This window comes from Pteropus alecto, unplaced genomic scaffold (genome assembly GCF_000325575.1).
Source record: "Pteropus alecto unplaced genomic scaffold, ASM32557v1 scaffold160, whole genome shotgun sequence".
Classification (NCBI taxonomy): domain Eukaryota; kingdom Metazoa; phylum Chordata; class Mammalia; order Chiroptera; family Pteropodidae; genus Pteropus; species Pteropus alecto.
Window position 1 is genome coordinate 885203 of NW_006429864.1, and position 12424 is coordinate 897626.

Consider the following 12424-nt stretch of genomic DNA (forward strand, 5'->3'; position numbering starts at 1 on the left):
AAGAGCTGGAGGGTGGTGTCGGGGGTAACCTGTGGGATGCTAGTCAGCTCCCAGCTCTTGGAAACAGCGGAAGCCTGGCTTTCTAAACAACCCTTCTCATCTCCACATGATAGCATCCATATCCAGTACTGCGGGGGCCTCAGTTGGCCCTCGTCTGTCATTCACTGGTCCTCTCCCTGTCACTTCACATCAAGGCAGATGTTTCCTGCCAGCTTCATGCCACAGATCCCAAGATGAGTATTGTGGGGTGGGAATCTAGCCCAGCCTCAGGTGGGCAGCACTGGAAAAGGTTTTCCAGGTGGAGGGGCCTGCAGGGAAAGGCCTGGAGCCTGCAGAGGAAGAGGTTATTTATTGCGGCCATGGCGTTTTATTTTAACCATGAAAAAGAATCCACATAGACCCTGCTGGATGGCTTCTGGGGTACAGCTTTGTAGATCTGTGCTTCTTGTTGGCCTGGGAAGACACACTCATGAGCCTATGTGTCGGGTCTCATCCCCTGCCCCGGGGTGAACACCCGCATGCAGCAGTGGACTCAGCTTTTCTGGGAAGCAGGGTCCCCAGAGCTGTTGGCTCAGGCCCCTGGCAGTGCCTGTGGGCTCAGGAGGGAAAACACTGGGCTTTCTGAAATCTGGGTTGCGGTGCTGATTTGAGTCCCAGAAAGGCCACCCAAGGCAGAGATGGCCTGGAGGCCAAGGAGGGGTGAGCGCTGTCCTGGGAGGGGCAGTGCTGGCCAGATTGGAGGCTGGGCCACCTGCAGCTGGCTTCTTGCAGCCTCTTCCTACAACTTTGTCTGTCTTTCCTCCTTCCTCCTCAGTCATCGTGACAGAAAAAACAAACATTCTTTTGCGCTACCTACATCAGCAATGGGATAAAAAGGTAAGGCACAGGGGGCTCAGGTGCTGGGACTCGGGGAACACAGTGGTGCCCATCATGTGGGCTCTGGGTGGCTGGGAGACCGGGTGTTCGAGTGGGGTGTTGAGGGCTGAATAGGAGTTCACCAGGCAATCTAAGATATGAAAGAGCGTTCCAAAGGAGGGAATGGCTGTGCAGAGGCCACAGGGCCCTGGTACTCAGGGATGAGCAGGGACTTGGACCTCTGAGGCCTGGCTCCCGTAGCCTGCGGCCATCATGGCCCTGGTGGCAGATGGGCTCTAGTGCGTGATTACCTGGAATCCGTTCAGTGGTGAAACGTGTGCATGATTAAAATCCAGGCAATACAGGAGGGTGTAGGTGCCGTGAAAAGTCATCTCCCCCACCCTTCTCCCAAGAGGCTGCCTTTTTAACACGTTTTACTTTATCAGAAATTTTTATGTGTTGCTTTACAATGCAGTCAAGTTTATTTTTTCACCTAACATCGAACATAACGACAGCAGCTTGTTCTGGGCAGTGTTGGAGGGGGACCCCATGATGAAGCGACTGCTCAGACAACCCAAGCCCCTGGCCCATGCTGGCCCCTCCCCCAGTCCCACAGGCCTTGATTCCCACCAGTGGAAAGGAGGTTTTCCAAAACCAGGGCCACTTTGCTCTTCTCTGGCAATGCATGGGCTTTTCCAGGGGCTCATGAGGGCCCTTTGTCCCCTGGCAGGGTGCATTGTTCCTCTGAGCATCTTGGGTCATGTGTGGTTTGTTGTGAGCTGTGGTGACTCCTTGCAGTGTCCATCACAGGCCCTCAGCCCCAGGGTGCTTGTGGCTTAGCAGGGCAGGTTCGGGTGGTGGGAGGGGCTGCCCATCCAGGGGCGCTGGGTCTACCGCACTGTTTCGGGCCCAGCTCTGTGACCCCTGCAGCAGGATTTTGGGAGATCACTCAAGAGAAGACTCATTGTCTCCTCTCCTTCCCCTTCCCCCCAGAATGCTGCCAAGAAGAGAGACCAGGAGCAAGTGGACCTCGAGGGTGAGAGCTCGGCGCCCCCCCGCAAGGTTGCACGGACCGACAGCCCGGACATGCACGAGGACACTTAAGACTCACACTCCCCCATAGGTGCCTCCTGTCTTGTCTGCTCCTTGCCCGCCCGCCGTGTGTAAGCGCCCTGCCCACCCCACCGGCCCACCCATTCCCCACCATGCACACCACTTCCAACCTCATAGGAGCCGATGTATTTATTTTCCTTGAGTCTTTATTTATGCTGTAAAATGTACCGAGCGATGGTTAAAGGGGACGTCAGACCCAGTAGTGTGATGTTGGTAGATGCTTCTTAAAAAACGTTGTTATCCATCCCCTTGCCCCAGATTCCCCTCCTCCTGCCCCCCAGTCCTCCAGAGAACTAGAGCGTGTCTGAGAGGGTCTAGAGAGGGGCCATGCTTCAGCTGGGCGGCAGAGGTGGGGCCCTTCTCTCCACTCCCACCCTCTGGTCCAGCCTTAAAGACTTGGCCTTGAGTCGAGTTCCACCGAAACCTATTTTGTGCTCAGACTCTGCTCTGAGCTGGCACCACCAGAAGTCGGCCCTCTCGGATCTTTCTCTTAAGTCGTTTTATCATGGACTTGTTCGTGCTCCGTGTCCACCCCAATAAAAGGATCTTTCCTATTTGACCTCGAGTCTTTGCTCCACGTGCCTCAGCTCCAGAGGACGGAGCCACTGAGAGTTCTCCCATCGTCACCAAGAGGAGCTGAAAGGGGCCCCCAAGCACTGGGGCCCCAGGACCAGCTGGATTCTCTTGTGGGCCTGCTGCAGCCACCTTACTCAGAGCTAAGACCTGCCTGGACCTACCCTTTTGCCTCATCTGTCAACTATCCCTGAGGATTATGACACCCCCAAGAGATGGTCCACGCCACCAAGGATGGAGCTGTGGCAGATGCCATACCCTGGACATTGGCAAGCATGGCAGCATGCCCACCAGCCACTGTGTGGCTGGCTTCACGCGCCCCCAGCTTCAAGAGGAGGCATGTGGAGCGCGGCAGAACATGGGGGGCTTTCAGTCTCTAGGCAGAAGGTTCAAGGTCCTGAGCACTGGACCTGGGGCCGTGGGGAACACTGCTCTCCACACTAGCCCTGAGCAGGGGCTGCAGTGTCAAAGCTGAGGGTGGCAGAGGGGTAGACCACAGAACTGGAGTGGGTGCCTGCCCCAAATTGTCCCTGTGGCGGGGAGGGGGGGCCCCTTCCTGAGTTTGACTGCTTAGGCCTGGGCTGCCCAGATCCTCCTGTGTTGGCAGGTTCCATACTAGGCCATCCAGCTGTGTTATGGGGCCAAGGGCTTTGCCTCCCAGTTGTGGGCAGTATCCATAGCATGGGCAGTTTTTGGGGCACTGTGGTCACAAGACAGGTGCTCAGGAAGTGCAAGCTTGCCCTTGGTTGTGTTGGGGTGACCGAGTCCCTGGAGGCTCTCAGACCTGCTTGGAATCCCCAGTCCTGGGGGCTGGTCCAGCTCTGGGCAGGTCTGTGGCATCACTGATTATTAGTGACTGAGAAGCTGGCAGGACTTCAGCTTCAAAGTCAGGGCAGAGCAGGAGCAGGTGGCACCTGCACCCTTGCCTCCCCAGCCTTTTCATTCTGCCAATGCTGTCTGTGGTGCGGGTGGACAGGGGTCCCACGGCTGTGCCCCATTCAGACCTCCCTGTGCTCTTGGGTGCAGGTCCTGAAGCTGGCCTCCACCCATACCTCCTACCTTTGGGGCCCCCTTACTCCTGTTCCTCCAAACACCTAACTCTGCTTTCCCACACCTCTGTGCCTTTGCACAGGCTGCTCTCTTGCCTCCAGTGAACCTTTGACTTTCCCATCCCCCTACAGTGCCCCTTCCTCACACATGCTCCCCCAGCCCTGGAACAGGGCCCATTTAGGCTCCAAGACTTTGGATATGGACATGCTTGAGGCATGGAGAGACATAACATCCATCACTGATCACACATGGAAAAGTCCCAGCAACTCTAGTCTTAACAGCTGGGCCACAGTGTGGCATCCCAGCCACTTGCCCAAAACATCCCATCTGTCCAGGGATCCCCAGAATCTACCATTTCCTCAGCATTTCAACTTGGGTGCAAGGTGCCTTCCGATTTTCATGCCCCAATTTCTTCCCACTGCCTGATGCTTCAGATGGAGGCCTGGGAGGCAGGTGTGCCAGAAAGTGCAGCTGAGAGGGACTGTGTCAACCCTCCCCCACTACTACCACCGTGCGAGGCTGAAGCAGACTCAGGCCCAGCACCCAAACTGCTGAGTCCTTTCAGCACTTTGAGATTTCTTCCTTTGTCTAGGAGGCTGAAGACATGGCCTGAGGCTCTGCAGCTCCTCCCAGGGGCCCCAGGCCTGGAGTCGGCCCCCAAATCTGGGGCGTCTCAGAGGCAGCATAGTCTGGAGTTTTCCATCCATGGCCTCAAGACCCAGTTCTTAGGAGGAGGCACCAAGGCCACAGGACAGAGTGAGCTCCTGCCCCAGGCCCACCAGGTGCCAGCCTCAAGTCACTGGGCCCTCTGAGCCCTGTTTCCACTGCTCTGTCCTCGGGCACTGTTGAAATATACTTTTTATTGCATTTCTGCCGTTTTACAAAAATATGACAAAATAAATTAAAAACAAATAAATAATCGCCTATTCTGTGTTTTCTGTTGTTTTTTTTGGGGGGAGTGGGTGTTTCCTTTCGTTTCCTCTGGCCTGATCGAAAGGAAAAAACGGCAGATAGGGAGATCCAGGCTTTTGCCCCAGGAGGGGGTGGCCAATACTGGGATTTTGGGGGCCAAAGCATTTCCTGGGTGGCAGCCGCCGGTCCGTGACTGCTATTGCATGAGAACAGGAAGGCAGGGCGCCCAGAGGAGCTAGTGCCAGCCACTGGGCCAGCACACAGCCTGAGGGCTGGGGCTGGAGCTGGGTGAGGCTGTTGGGGGCTCAGGGAGCTCAGAGGATGGTGGCAGTGGCGGAGGTGCGAGGCTGTAGAAGCTGGCATCCCCTGGCAGGGGTTGGGGGGCAGGTGGAGGCCCGGCTAGGGCACAGGGCTGGCACTCAGTGTTGGTGGCAGGGGCCTGGTGGGGGGCAGCACCCTCACCTCCGCAGCCCCATGGCCCATCCCACTGCCAGCAGCCAGCAGGCGGTGTTGGGGGCCGGGGAGGTGGTGTTGGCGTTGATGGCGCAGGGCTCCGGATGCAGCGGGTGCGAAGGGTGGGAGCGCCCACCAGGGTCAGCGCTGTCCCTGCGGAGGTGAGATGGGCCGTTCCGGGGGATGCCGTCCCCACCTTCGGCTGCCGGATCCCGCTCGGGACCCAGCCTACACTCCCTCCCAAGTTCCAGGCACATCAAGGCCTTATTGCTTCTGATCAGTGTCTTGGTGCGTCCCCTGCCTAGGCACTACATCCCTCCTACTCCAGGGAGAGGCTAGTCTGAGGAAGTCTCTGATTTCAGACTTAAGTCTCTGGTCCTGCAGCTGCCACCTCTTGGGCTCCCTGGTACCATTACTGGACCCCTGGCTGGGGTCGGGACCAGCGTGGTGGGAGAGGCTGAGGGTGAGGCCTGCGCCTCTGCTTAGCACAAATTTGTGGGTGCAGCCTGTGCCCAAGTACCCCAAGCTCCCTAGTTGGGCAGCCCTAGCCTCTACCTCAGGAAGGCCTCCTTGAACACTGGGCAGCAGGGTGAGGAGTTGCATAGAGGCCTGGGGAGTCCAGTACCCCCAGAATGAGCTGGGTGTGGGCAGGAGAGGCTGGGCCAGATGGTTAAAGGGGCCTCCCTCATCTCTGCTGGCACCGATGCTTGGTGGGCGGGGTGCCCTGAGAGAGCACTGGGACAGGGGGCTTTGGCATGAGGCTCCAGGTACTCAGGGTCCTAAAGAGACTGAGCCAGCTCTGACTAAGAGGCTTCAGATACCATGGACCCAAGTCCCCAACTAGTACCAGAGACTGGACCTCATCTGTCCCTTTCGGCCCCTCCCCCCAGGCCTGACCACCCCACCATACCCCCAAAGCCTGGCCCAGAATCCCCACCCCCGAGTTAAAGCTTGTGACCTGAGCCTTCCTCTTCCGGCCGGAGGGCATCTGGCTCCTCAGCCGCAGCCTCATCCGCCAGCCCACTGCGCTGGGCCCGGCCACTGCCACTGCCACTGCTGGGGATCCCGTCCGGCCGGGCCTGCCCGCCCGCCCCATTGGCCCCAGCCTCAGCCCGGGTGCCCCCGAAGGGGAAGAGCTTGCCGGCGTGGAAGGCCTTGGGCGGCGAGTGGCTGCGCTCGGGGTCCCGCCGGGTCTCGGGTGACTTGAGGAACTTGAAGCTGAGGAAGGCTGGCAAGCGGGTGTCGCTGCCTGTGGGCGACTGGGCAGAGGGCAGCCGGGCGGCAGGGCCCGGCCCCGTGCCTGTCAGGGAAGATGCAGACCCCGATGACAGGAACTTGCCCTGCAGCGGGATGATCTGCTTCAGCTTCATGACGTTATTGGGTGCCAGCAGGGACCCTGGGCGCTTGGGCCGCTCTGGCCCGTGGCCACCCGCCCCGCTGCCCTTGGCCTTGGCCGAGGCCTTCTCAGGGGCAGTGGGGTCCAGCCCAGAGCCCTCAGCCCGCGCCTCCTCCCGGCCACTGGAATCACGCTCCCGCCGGGCATGGTGCTCTGCGTGGCGCTGGCGCTCCTCTTCCTCCCGCCGCCGCCGCTGCTGCTGCTGGTAGCGGTGCTGAGCCTGGCGCTCGTGTCTCTGTGGGGAGACAGGCCATTAGGAGGACTGGGAAGAGAGGATGTGTGGGCTCTCTGCGGAAGCCGGAGAGATCTAAACACTTATTGGGCACCAACTGCATCCCTACACCCAAGACAGTGTTTTCTGAGAATTGAGAAGAGAATGTTTACTGGCCATCAGCTCTGTTCCCAGCCATGTGCCAGACACCATCTAGGAATTGGGAGAGTGTAAACAAATATTGGATATCAGAGGTTCCCCACTTTCTGGAGGACTGGTGAGACAGAGCTGTGACTGGCACAGACCAGAGTCCACACTGGCCAGCGACATAAATTTGAGTGCATGTTGGCCACTCTGAAAATTTCTGAAGAATGCACCAGAGATTGAGTTTCGGAAGCATCAGCCATGTCCCTGACCTTAAATAGGGTACTGCTGGATGAGCTGGAGGTGATTGAATGTCCAGAGTGCCAGCCTGGTGCCAGATGGCTCTGGGATTCCAGAAGGGACTAGGCCTATTAAGAGCACTAATTATTACACCGGGCTTTGCACAGCTGCCCTCCTGCCAAGGTGTGACTGCCAGCTGGGCAAGGAGGAGATGGCCCACTGACCAGAGGGGTAAACTGAACCCAATCCCATCCTGCGTACCTTGAAGGCCTCCCGGCGCTGGTACTCGAGCTTGGCCATCTCCTCAGCCACCCAACCCGGGATGTCGGGAATGGCCACGTGGATAAGGTACTTGAGAAGCAGAGCAAAGTGCTGAGGCAACAAAGGAGGAGGCTACAGGCTCAGAGACCACCACCCACAGCCCGGCCCCCCAGCCCGGCCCCCCAACCCTGCCAACAGCCCCACCTCGAGCACCACCACAGACACGATAGCCGCCTCGGGGCTGAGCCAGGGGAAGAGGCGCTGCAGCTGCCCACACTGGCCGATGAGATAGCAGTTGACTACAATTGCCAGGACACCCATGGCTTCCATCACTTTCTGTAGGAGGACACAGTAGGGCAGGGTCAGCCCTCCTCCCTGGGCCTTATGCTCCTCCCCGTGCACCTCGGCTTGGAGCCCTTGGCAACTCCCACACCTGCCACTGGCCGATGTTCTCAACCCGCTGTCCAAAGGGCCGTTGTAGCCCTGTGCACAGCTTGAGGGCGTCACTGCGGATCTCAATGAGGTTGTTGACCAGGGCGCACAGCGCAGCCAGTGGGAAGGCGGATGAGAAGAGCACAACGTAGCCGAACTGCACGAACATCTCCTGGTAGTCCTGGAACGTGTCCTGCGGGTGGGCACCTAGGTGTGACCTCAGGTCCTCTCTCAGACCAAGACACCTCCCACCTTAGACTGTCTTCCTCTGTCAAGCCTACTCCCTCAAATGATCCTAAACGGACCCAGAGCCTCTTCCTCTGGCAGTTTCCTGACTACATCAAGGGCCTCCCCATTACCCGCACCCCCACCAGCAGACCATGTGCCCACTCCCGAGGGCCCTCCTGCCTCCGCCCTCAGACACCTGCCTCACCTCGTACTTCTTCATACAGCTTTCGAGCTCAGCCTGGGTGAGCTGGGGTGAGTGCTCCTCCTCAGGTGGGTCGATCCAAGAGGACCGGTTCTGTCGCCGCTGCCTCCGGGCTGAGTCACCTGAGCCAGGCTCTGGTTCCGGGCCCCCGTAGGGCCCCTGGTCACGGCCCTCACCCCCGGCCCGGCGGAGGACAGTTGAGGGCTCCCGCTCAGGGCTGCCAGTTGCTCCTTCCACCTCATCGTCCTCTTCGGCCAGTGTGAACACACCCGGCTCCAGCCCCTTCTCCACCATTGTGGGGCTACCCTCCTCCAGGAGGGCCTCTGGGCTTGGGCCAGGCCGATGTCGCCCAGCCCCCCGCTCAGCAAAGCTGACTTTCTTCAGGCGGAGCCCACAGTCCAGGAGACCACCCTCCTCACCCTCCTCCTCATCTTCGTCCTCCTCCTCATCCTCCTCCTCCTCGTCCTCTTCCTCCTCTTTGCCTCCCTGTGGCCCGTCCCCCACCTCCCCTCCTTCCCCTGCTGGCCGCCGCTCCACTGTGGCCTCCTCCTCCTCCTCAGGTGCCCCGCAGCCCCCGCTGAGACACCTGCGGCCCCCTCCGCCATCGCTGCCACCACCCTCTTCAGCCTGGGGTTCAAGGTGGTGGGGTGCAGAGCGCCGGAGGCTGAGCAGGCCAAGCAGGGCCCGGGCCAGCTCCCAAGCAGCCCGTAGGCCAAGCTCGCCACGGCCCAGCCGTCGGTACAGGTGTGGCTGCAGGACCTCGCGCACGTTCTGGAAGAACTGGCGGGTGATCAGCAGAGTGGCCAGCATCTAGGGGCAGGAAGGGGGTGGAGAGAGGCCACGTGGGGGGCAGGCGAGGTCCTGGGCACCAGGACAGGCTGCTGGGATGGGGCGCTTGTCCTCCCAGAGCACGTTTCCAGATAGTGGCTCTGACCCAATTCTTAACTTGCCCTTCTGGATGTCCCTGGACACACAGTCCCCAGCCTCTGCAGCCTCTACCACTGTTTACCTGCTACCAACCACAGCACTCCCAGCCAAACTTGCTGAGGGCTTGGGGCCATCCTGCTCGTAGCATCACTCAGAAGCTCAGCCAATGCCTGGGGCCTTGAGGGGCCCCTGCTACCTGTACCCAAACAATGGAGCCCCATCTCCCCACAGCATGCACCCTCAGCTTGGCATGAAGCCCCCAGAAGAGTCACACTGCCTGCCCCTGGGGCTCGCCACCTGCCCATACTTTGGCCTGGGCCAGGCGCAGGAGGCCCCGAAGGGAGAGGAGGAGCAGGCGGAACCGCAGGGCCATAAGCGGGACCAGCACTGCCCGAAGCTGCCGCTCGAGGCTCTGGGACAGGGACAGGACGAGCAGGAGCTGTGAAGGGACCGATGGACAGGCGGACGGACAGATGGGGGGTGACAGGCAGAGAGAGGACACATGGATGGACGGACGGACAGAGAGGAGAAAAGGATGGAGGGGGGAGGGGCTGGAAAGCCCATGGACCCCTTGGGCCATGCCCGGTCCCCCGCTGGCCACATGGGGGCCACTGCCTCGGGCCAGGGTCTCACCTCTTTCAGGCGTTCCATGTCCTTGAGGTAGAAGCCGATGTAGAAGAGGCTCAGGTAGGAATTGATGAACTGGAACTGAGGGGAGCAGGAGGGCATTCACCATGCTGCTCTTGTCCCCAGGAATCCCCATTGTGCCCCACCTGCTGGCTGCCACTCACCAGGACAACCTTGATGATGAGGTGTTTCTCGTAGGCGCTCTCCAGCCGGTAATTCTCTGGGGGCCAAGGGGACAAGTGAGGGGGAGACTCGGGCTCCCTGTGGGCACAGGTGACCTTCCTCCCCAAGGCCCGGGCAGCAGGGACCTCCCCATGAAAGGCGTACCCATGTCGTTGAGCCAGATAGCTAGCTTCTTATAGCCCTCTGCACTTACGCTGACCAACAAGGCCAGCACAACCTTGGGCAAGAAGCGGGCAAGACGGGGTAGTCCCTTCACACTCAGTACCAGCTCCTGCGGGGACAGGGGTTCACAGGTCACCCTGGCAGCTGGGCTTGGCTCAGGCTGGACTTAGGTAGGTGGTCACCAGGTTGGGGCCAGGGCTGGGGGCTGGAAGAGGTCACCTGCAGCTGGAAACAGCCGAGCATGAGCAGGAACACGCAGGCCAGGCAGGTGAGGCACAAGGGGACACTCACAAATAGCTGGAAGAACAACCGCTTCCAGGGTGGATAATAGAACTCCTCGGCCCGTGTCACCGGGCTGATGCGTCGCACACCCTGGCAGAGGATGAAGGCCAGGCCCAGCATCAGGAGAAGGAGCTGCCCCCACTCCATACACCTTTCCCAATCCTCTGAAGTCAATTTCTTTCCACCATGCCTTTGCTTGTGTGGTGCCCCCACCTGGTGCACCCTTCACAGTCTCTCAAATCCAGTCTCCCACCCCTCTCCTCTGAGAATGAGGGCCCCCTACTTGGCACATCCTTTTTGATGCTGCAGCTTGATTTCACACTTCCTGTCTTTGTTCCTACAGTGCTCCCTGCCTTGACCCCACATTGTCAGAGTCCTTGGAATAAGCATCCCCTAACTCACCCTGAACTGGGGTCGTGGCTCTTCCACAGCTTCCCCAGGTGAGTCAAGTGTCCCCCACTTGTAGGCTAGCTCTGCACCCCTCTGTTTCCACTCCTCCAAGAATAGCGTCGACCAGACCACGTTGAACAGGGCAAAGACCACACAGGACACATCCCGGCTTGTCTGGGGGTGGCGGAGGAGGGCTCAGCTGTTGGCCAAGCCAGATCAGGGAAGAGGGTGTCTCTGGTGACCCAGCCCCTGCCCAGCCCATGCCTGGCACCTGATCTGCCTCTGTGAATGTATACAGGACAGAGCCGAAGACAGCTGGGTACACCATTGCTGATGTGTAGAAGCCCAGCCAAGCAAAGTACATGGCAATCTTCACACCAAAGTAGTCGCAGATCTCGTCTGTCAGGTGAAAAAGGGATTCTTGGTTAGCCCTGCCTGCCTCCTGGGATCCCTGCCCACCCCTGGCCCGGGCCACACCTAGCGGCTGGTTTTCACACACAGCCTGCACCCATGACTTCATGAGGCGGTTCAGGATGCGCTGCTCGTGGACCGGGAACACTTGCTGGATGATCCCACGGGCCGCCAACTCAGGGACTGTTGGGGGACAAGAATGGGTGACCCCCGCCCCTCTGCCTATGTCTGGCCTGGCCAGACACCCTTGGCTGAAACCTAAGTCACAACTTTTTGCCTGCTCTTAAACCTGCAGAGGCTCTTCCCAGGGGTGTTCTGGGTGGTTGGAATATCTAGTTCTCCTTCAAAATTTGGGAGGTGTAGGCACAGGCACAAGTAGGGGAGGGTGTATGAAACCTAGAAGGATGGGGTCCCAGTGGGGAACCATATTTTCAAATAAAGCCATTAGCCTCAGTTTACTGCTCTGAATGACTAAAGAATGGTGCAAAGTTGACTTCAGAAGGTGAACTTGCCCTTCTAGTGGAGAAACTGAGGCCCAGGGCCACACAGCACAATATACATGGACTGCTGTCTATGGTTCTGCCCCTTCTTCACCCCAGTCTCAGAAAAGGTTCTCTTGGACCTGCCTCCTGGGGCATAAGCTCCACCCTTTGCTATGGCCTCGCCCCTTCAGCGCATTAATTGACTAGCTCCAGGCCCCGCCTCCTGCCCTGATATATTGTCTTTTGAGAGCCCCACCCAACTCCCCACGAATGATTGGAGGGTTGGCCCCGCCTCACTCACTGATTGGCTGGTCCTCCAGAAAGCGCACATTGTGCAGCGCCTCACCCTGCTTGGCACGCAGGTTCTGAAGCCAGAAGCGGATGATACTCTGGCGCTCCTACAGGGGACAGGGCGTGAGCACAGCAAGTAGCCGTCTGGGGGTTAGGGATATGCGCTGGGTGCCGAGCTGGCGCACCTGGGAGGTGAAGAAGCGCAGCTCACTCTCCACATTCTCATAGATGAAGTCCTCCTCGCAGGAGAAGCCACGGGTACCCCCGCCAAACTCGGCCTTCACTGCTTTGCGCAGACCCAGCTCATCAGCCCCTCGGAGTAGGCTGCGGGAGGGCAGGGGAGATGGGATCATGGGGAGACCCTGGCTCACCATCCTGAAACTAGGGATGGTGCACCTGGCGGCCACCTGAGACAAACAAGAGGCTGGACCTCGTTGTTGGCACTTTGAAGGGTGGGGAGCTGGGTGGCAGGGTCAGTGAGAGGCCAGGGCCAGGGACTCGCCTCTCATAAGTGGCGGTGACGAAGAAGGCATAGGCACGCGTGTGGCGGTGGTGGCGGACTTGCACAATGAGCTCAGGGATGCCCACGCGGATGTGGT

At 59.4% G+C, this 12424-nt stretch overlaps 2 protein-coding genes across 2 annotated transcripts in view; one reads left to right on the plus strand and one right to left on the minus strand.

The window, feature by feature from the left end:
• Positions 1-18: 18 nt before the first annotated feature.
• On the plus strand, positions 19-2527 carry DDA1 (DET1 and DDB1 associated 1). The gene is made up of 3 exons (XM_015586795.2): positions 19-237; positions 815-876; positions 1849-2527. Exons 1-3 carry the CDS (start codon positions 234-236, stop codon positions 1957-1959), a joined length of 177 nt encoding a protein of 58 aa, XP_015442281.1. The 5' UTR covers positions 19-233; the 3' UTR covers positions 1960-2527.
• Positions 2528-4099: 1572 nt separating this feature from the next.
• The window catches only part of ANO8 (anoctamin 8), a 9962-nt gene continuing 1637 nt past the window's right edge, over positions 4100-12424 (minus strand). The window contains exons 3-18 of the mRNA XM_006904276.3: positions 12328-12424; positions 12011-12149; positions 11836-11932; positions 11119-11235; positions 10913-11040; positions 10654-10815; positions 10189-10341; positions 9952-10078; positions 9789-9844; positions 9631-9705; positions 8074-8880; positions 7642-7833; positions 7413-7544; positions 7209-7319; positions 5915-6587; positions 4100-5109 (exon numbers count right to left, since the gene is read on the minus strand). Of these exons, the coding sequence (XP_006904338.1) occupies positions 4739-5109; positions 5915-6587; positions 7209-7319; positions 7413-7544; positions 7642-7833; positions 8074-8880; positions 9631-9705; positions 9789-9844; positions 9952-10078; positions 10189-10341; positions 10654-10815; positions 10913-11040; positions 11119-11235; positions 11836-11932; positions 12011-12149; positions 12328-12424 (3437 nt within the window). The 3' untranslated portion in view covers positions 4100-4738. The remainder of the gene's footprint in view (positions 5110-5914; positions 6588-7208; positions 7320-7412; positions 7545-7641; positions 7834-8073; positions 8881-9630; positions 9706-9788; positions 9845-9951; positions 10079-10188; positions 10342-10653; positions 10816-10912; positions 11041-11118; positions 11236-11835; positions 11933-12010; positions 12150-12327) is intronic.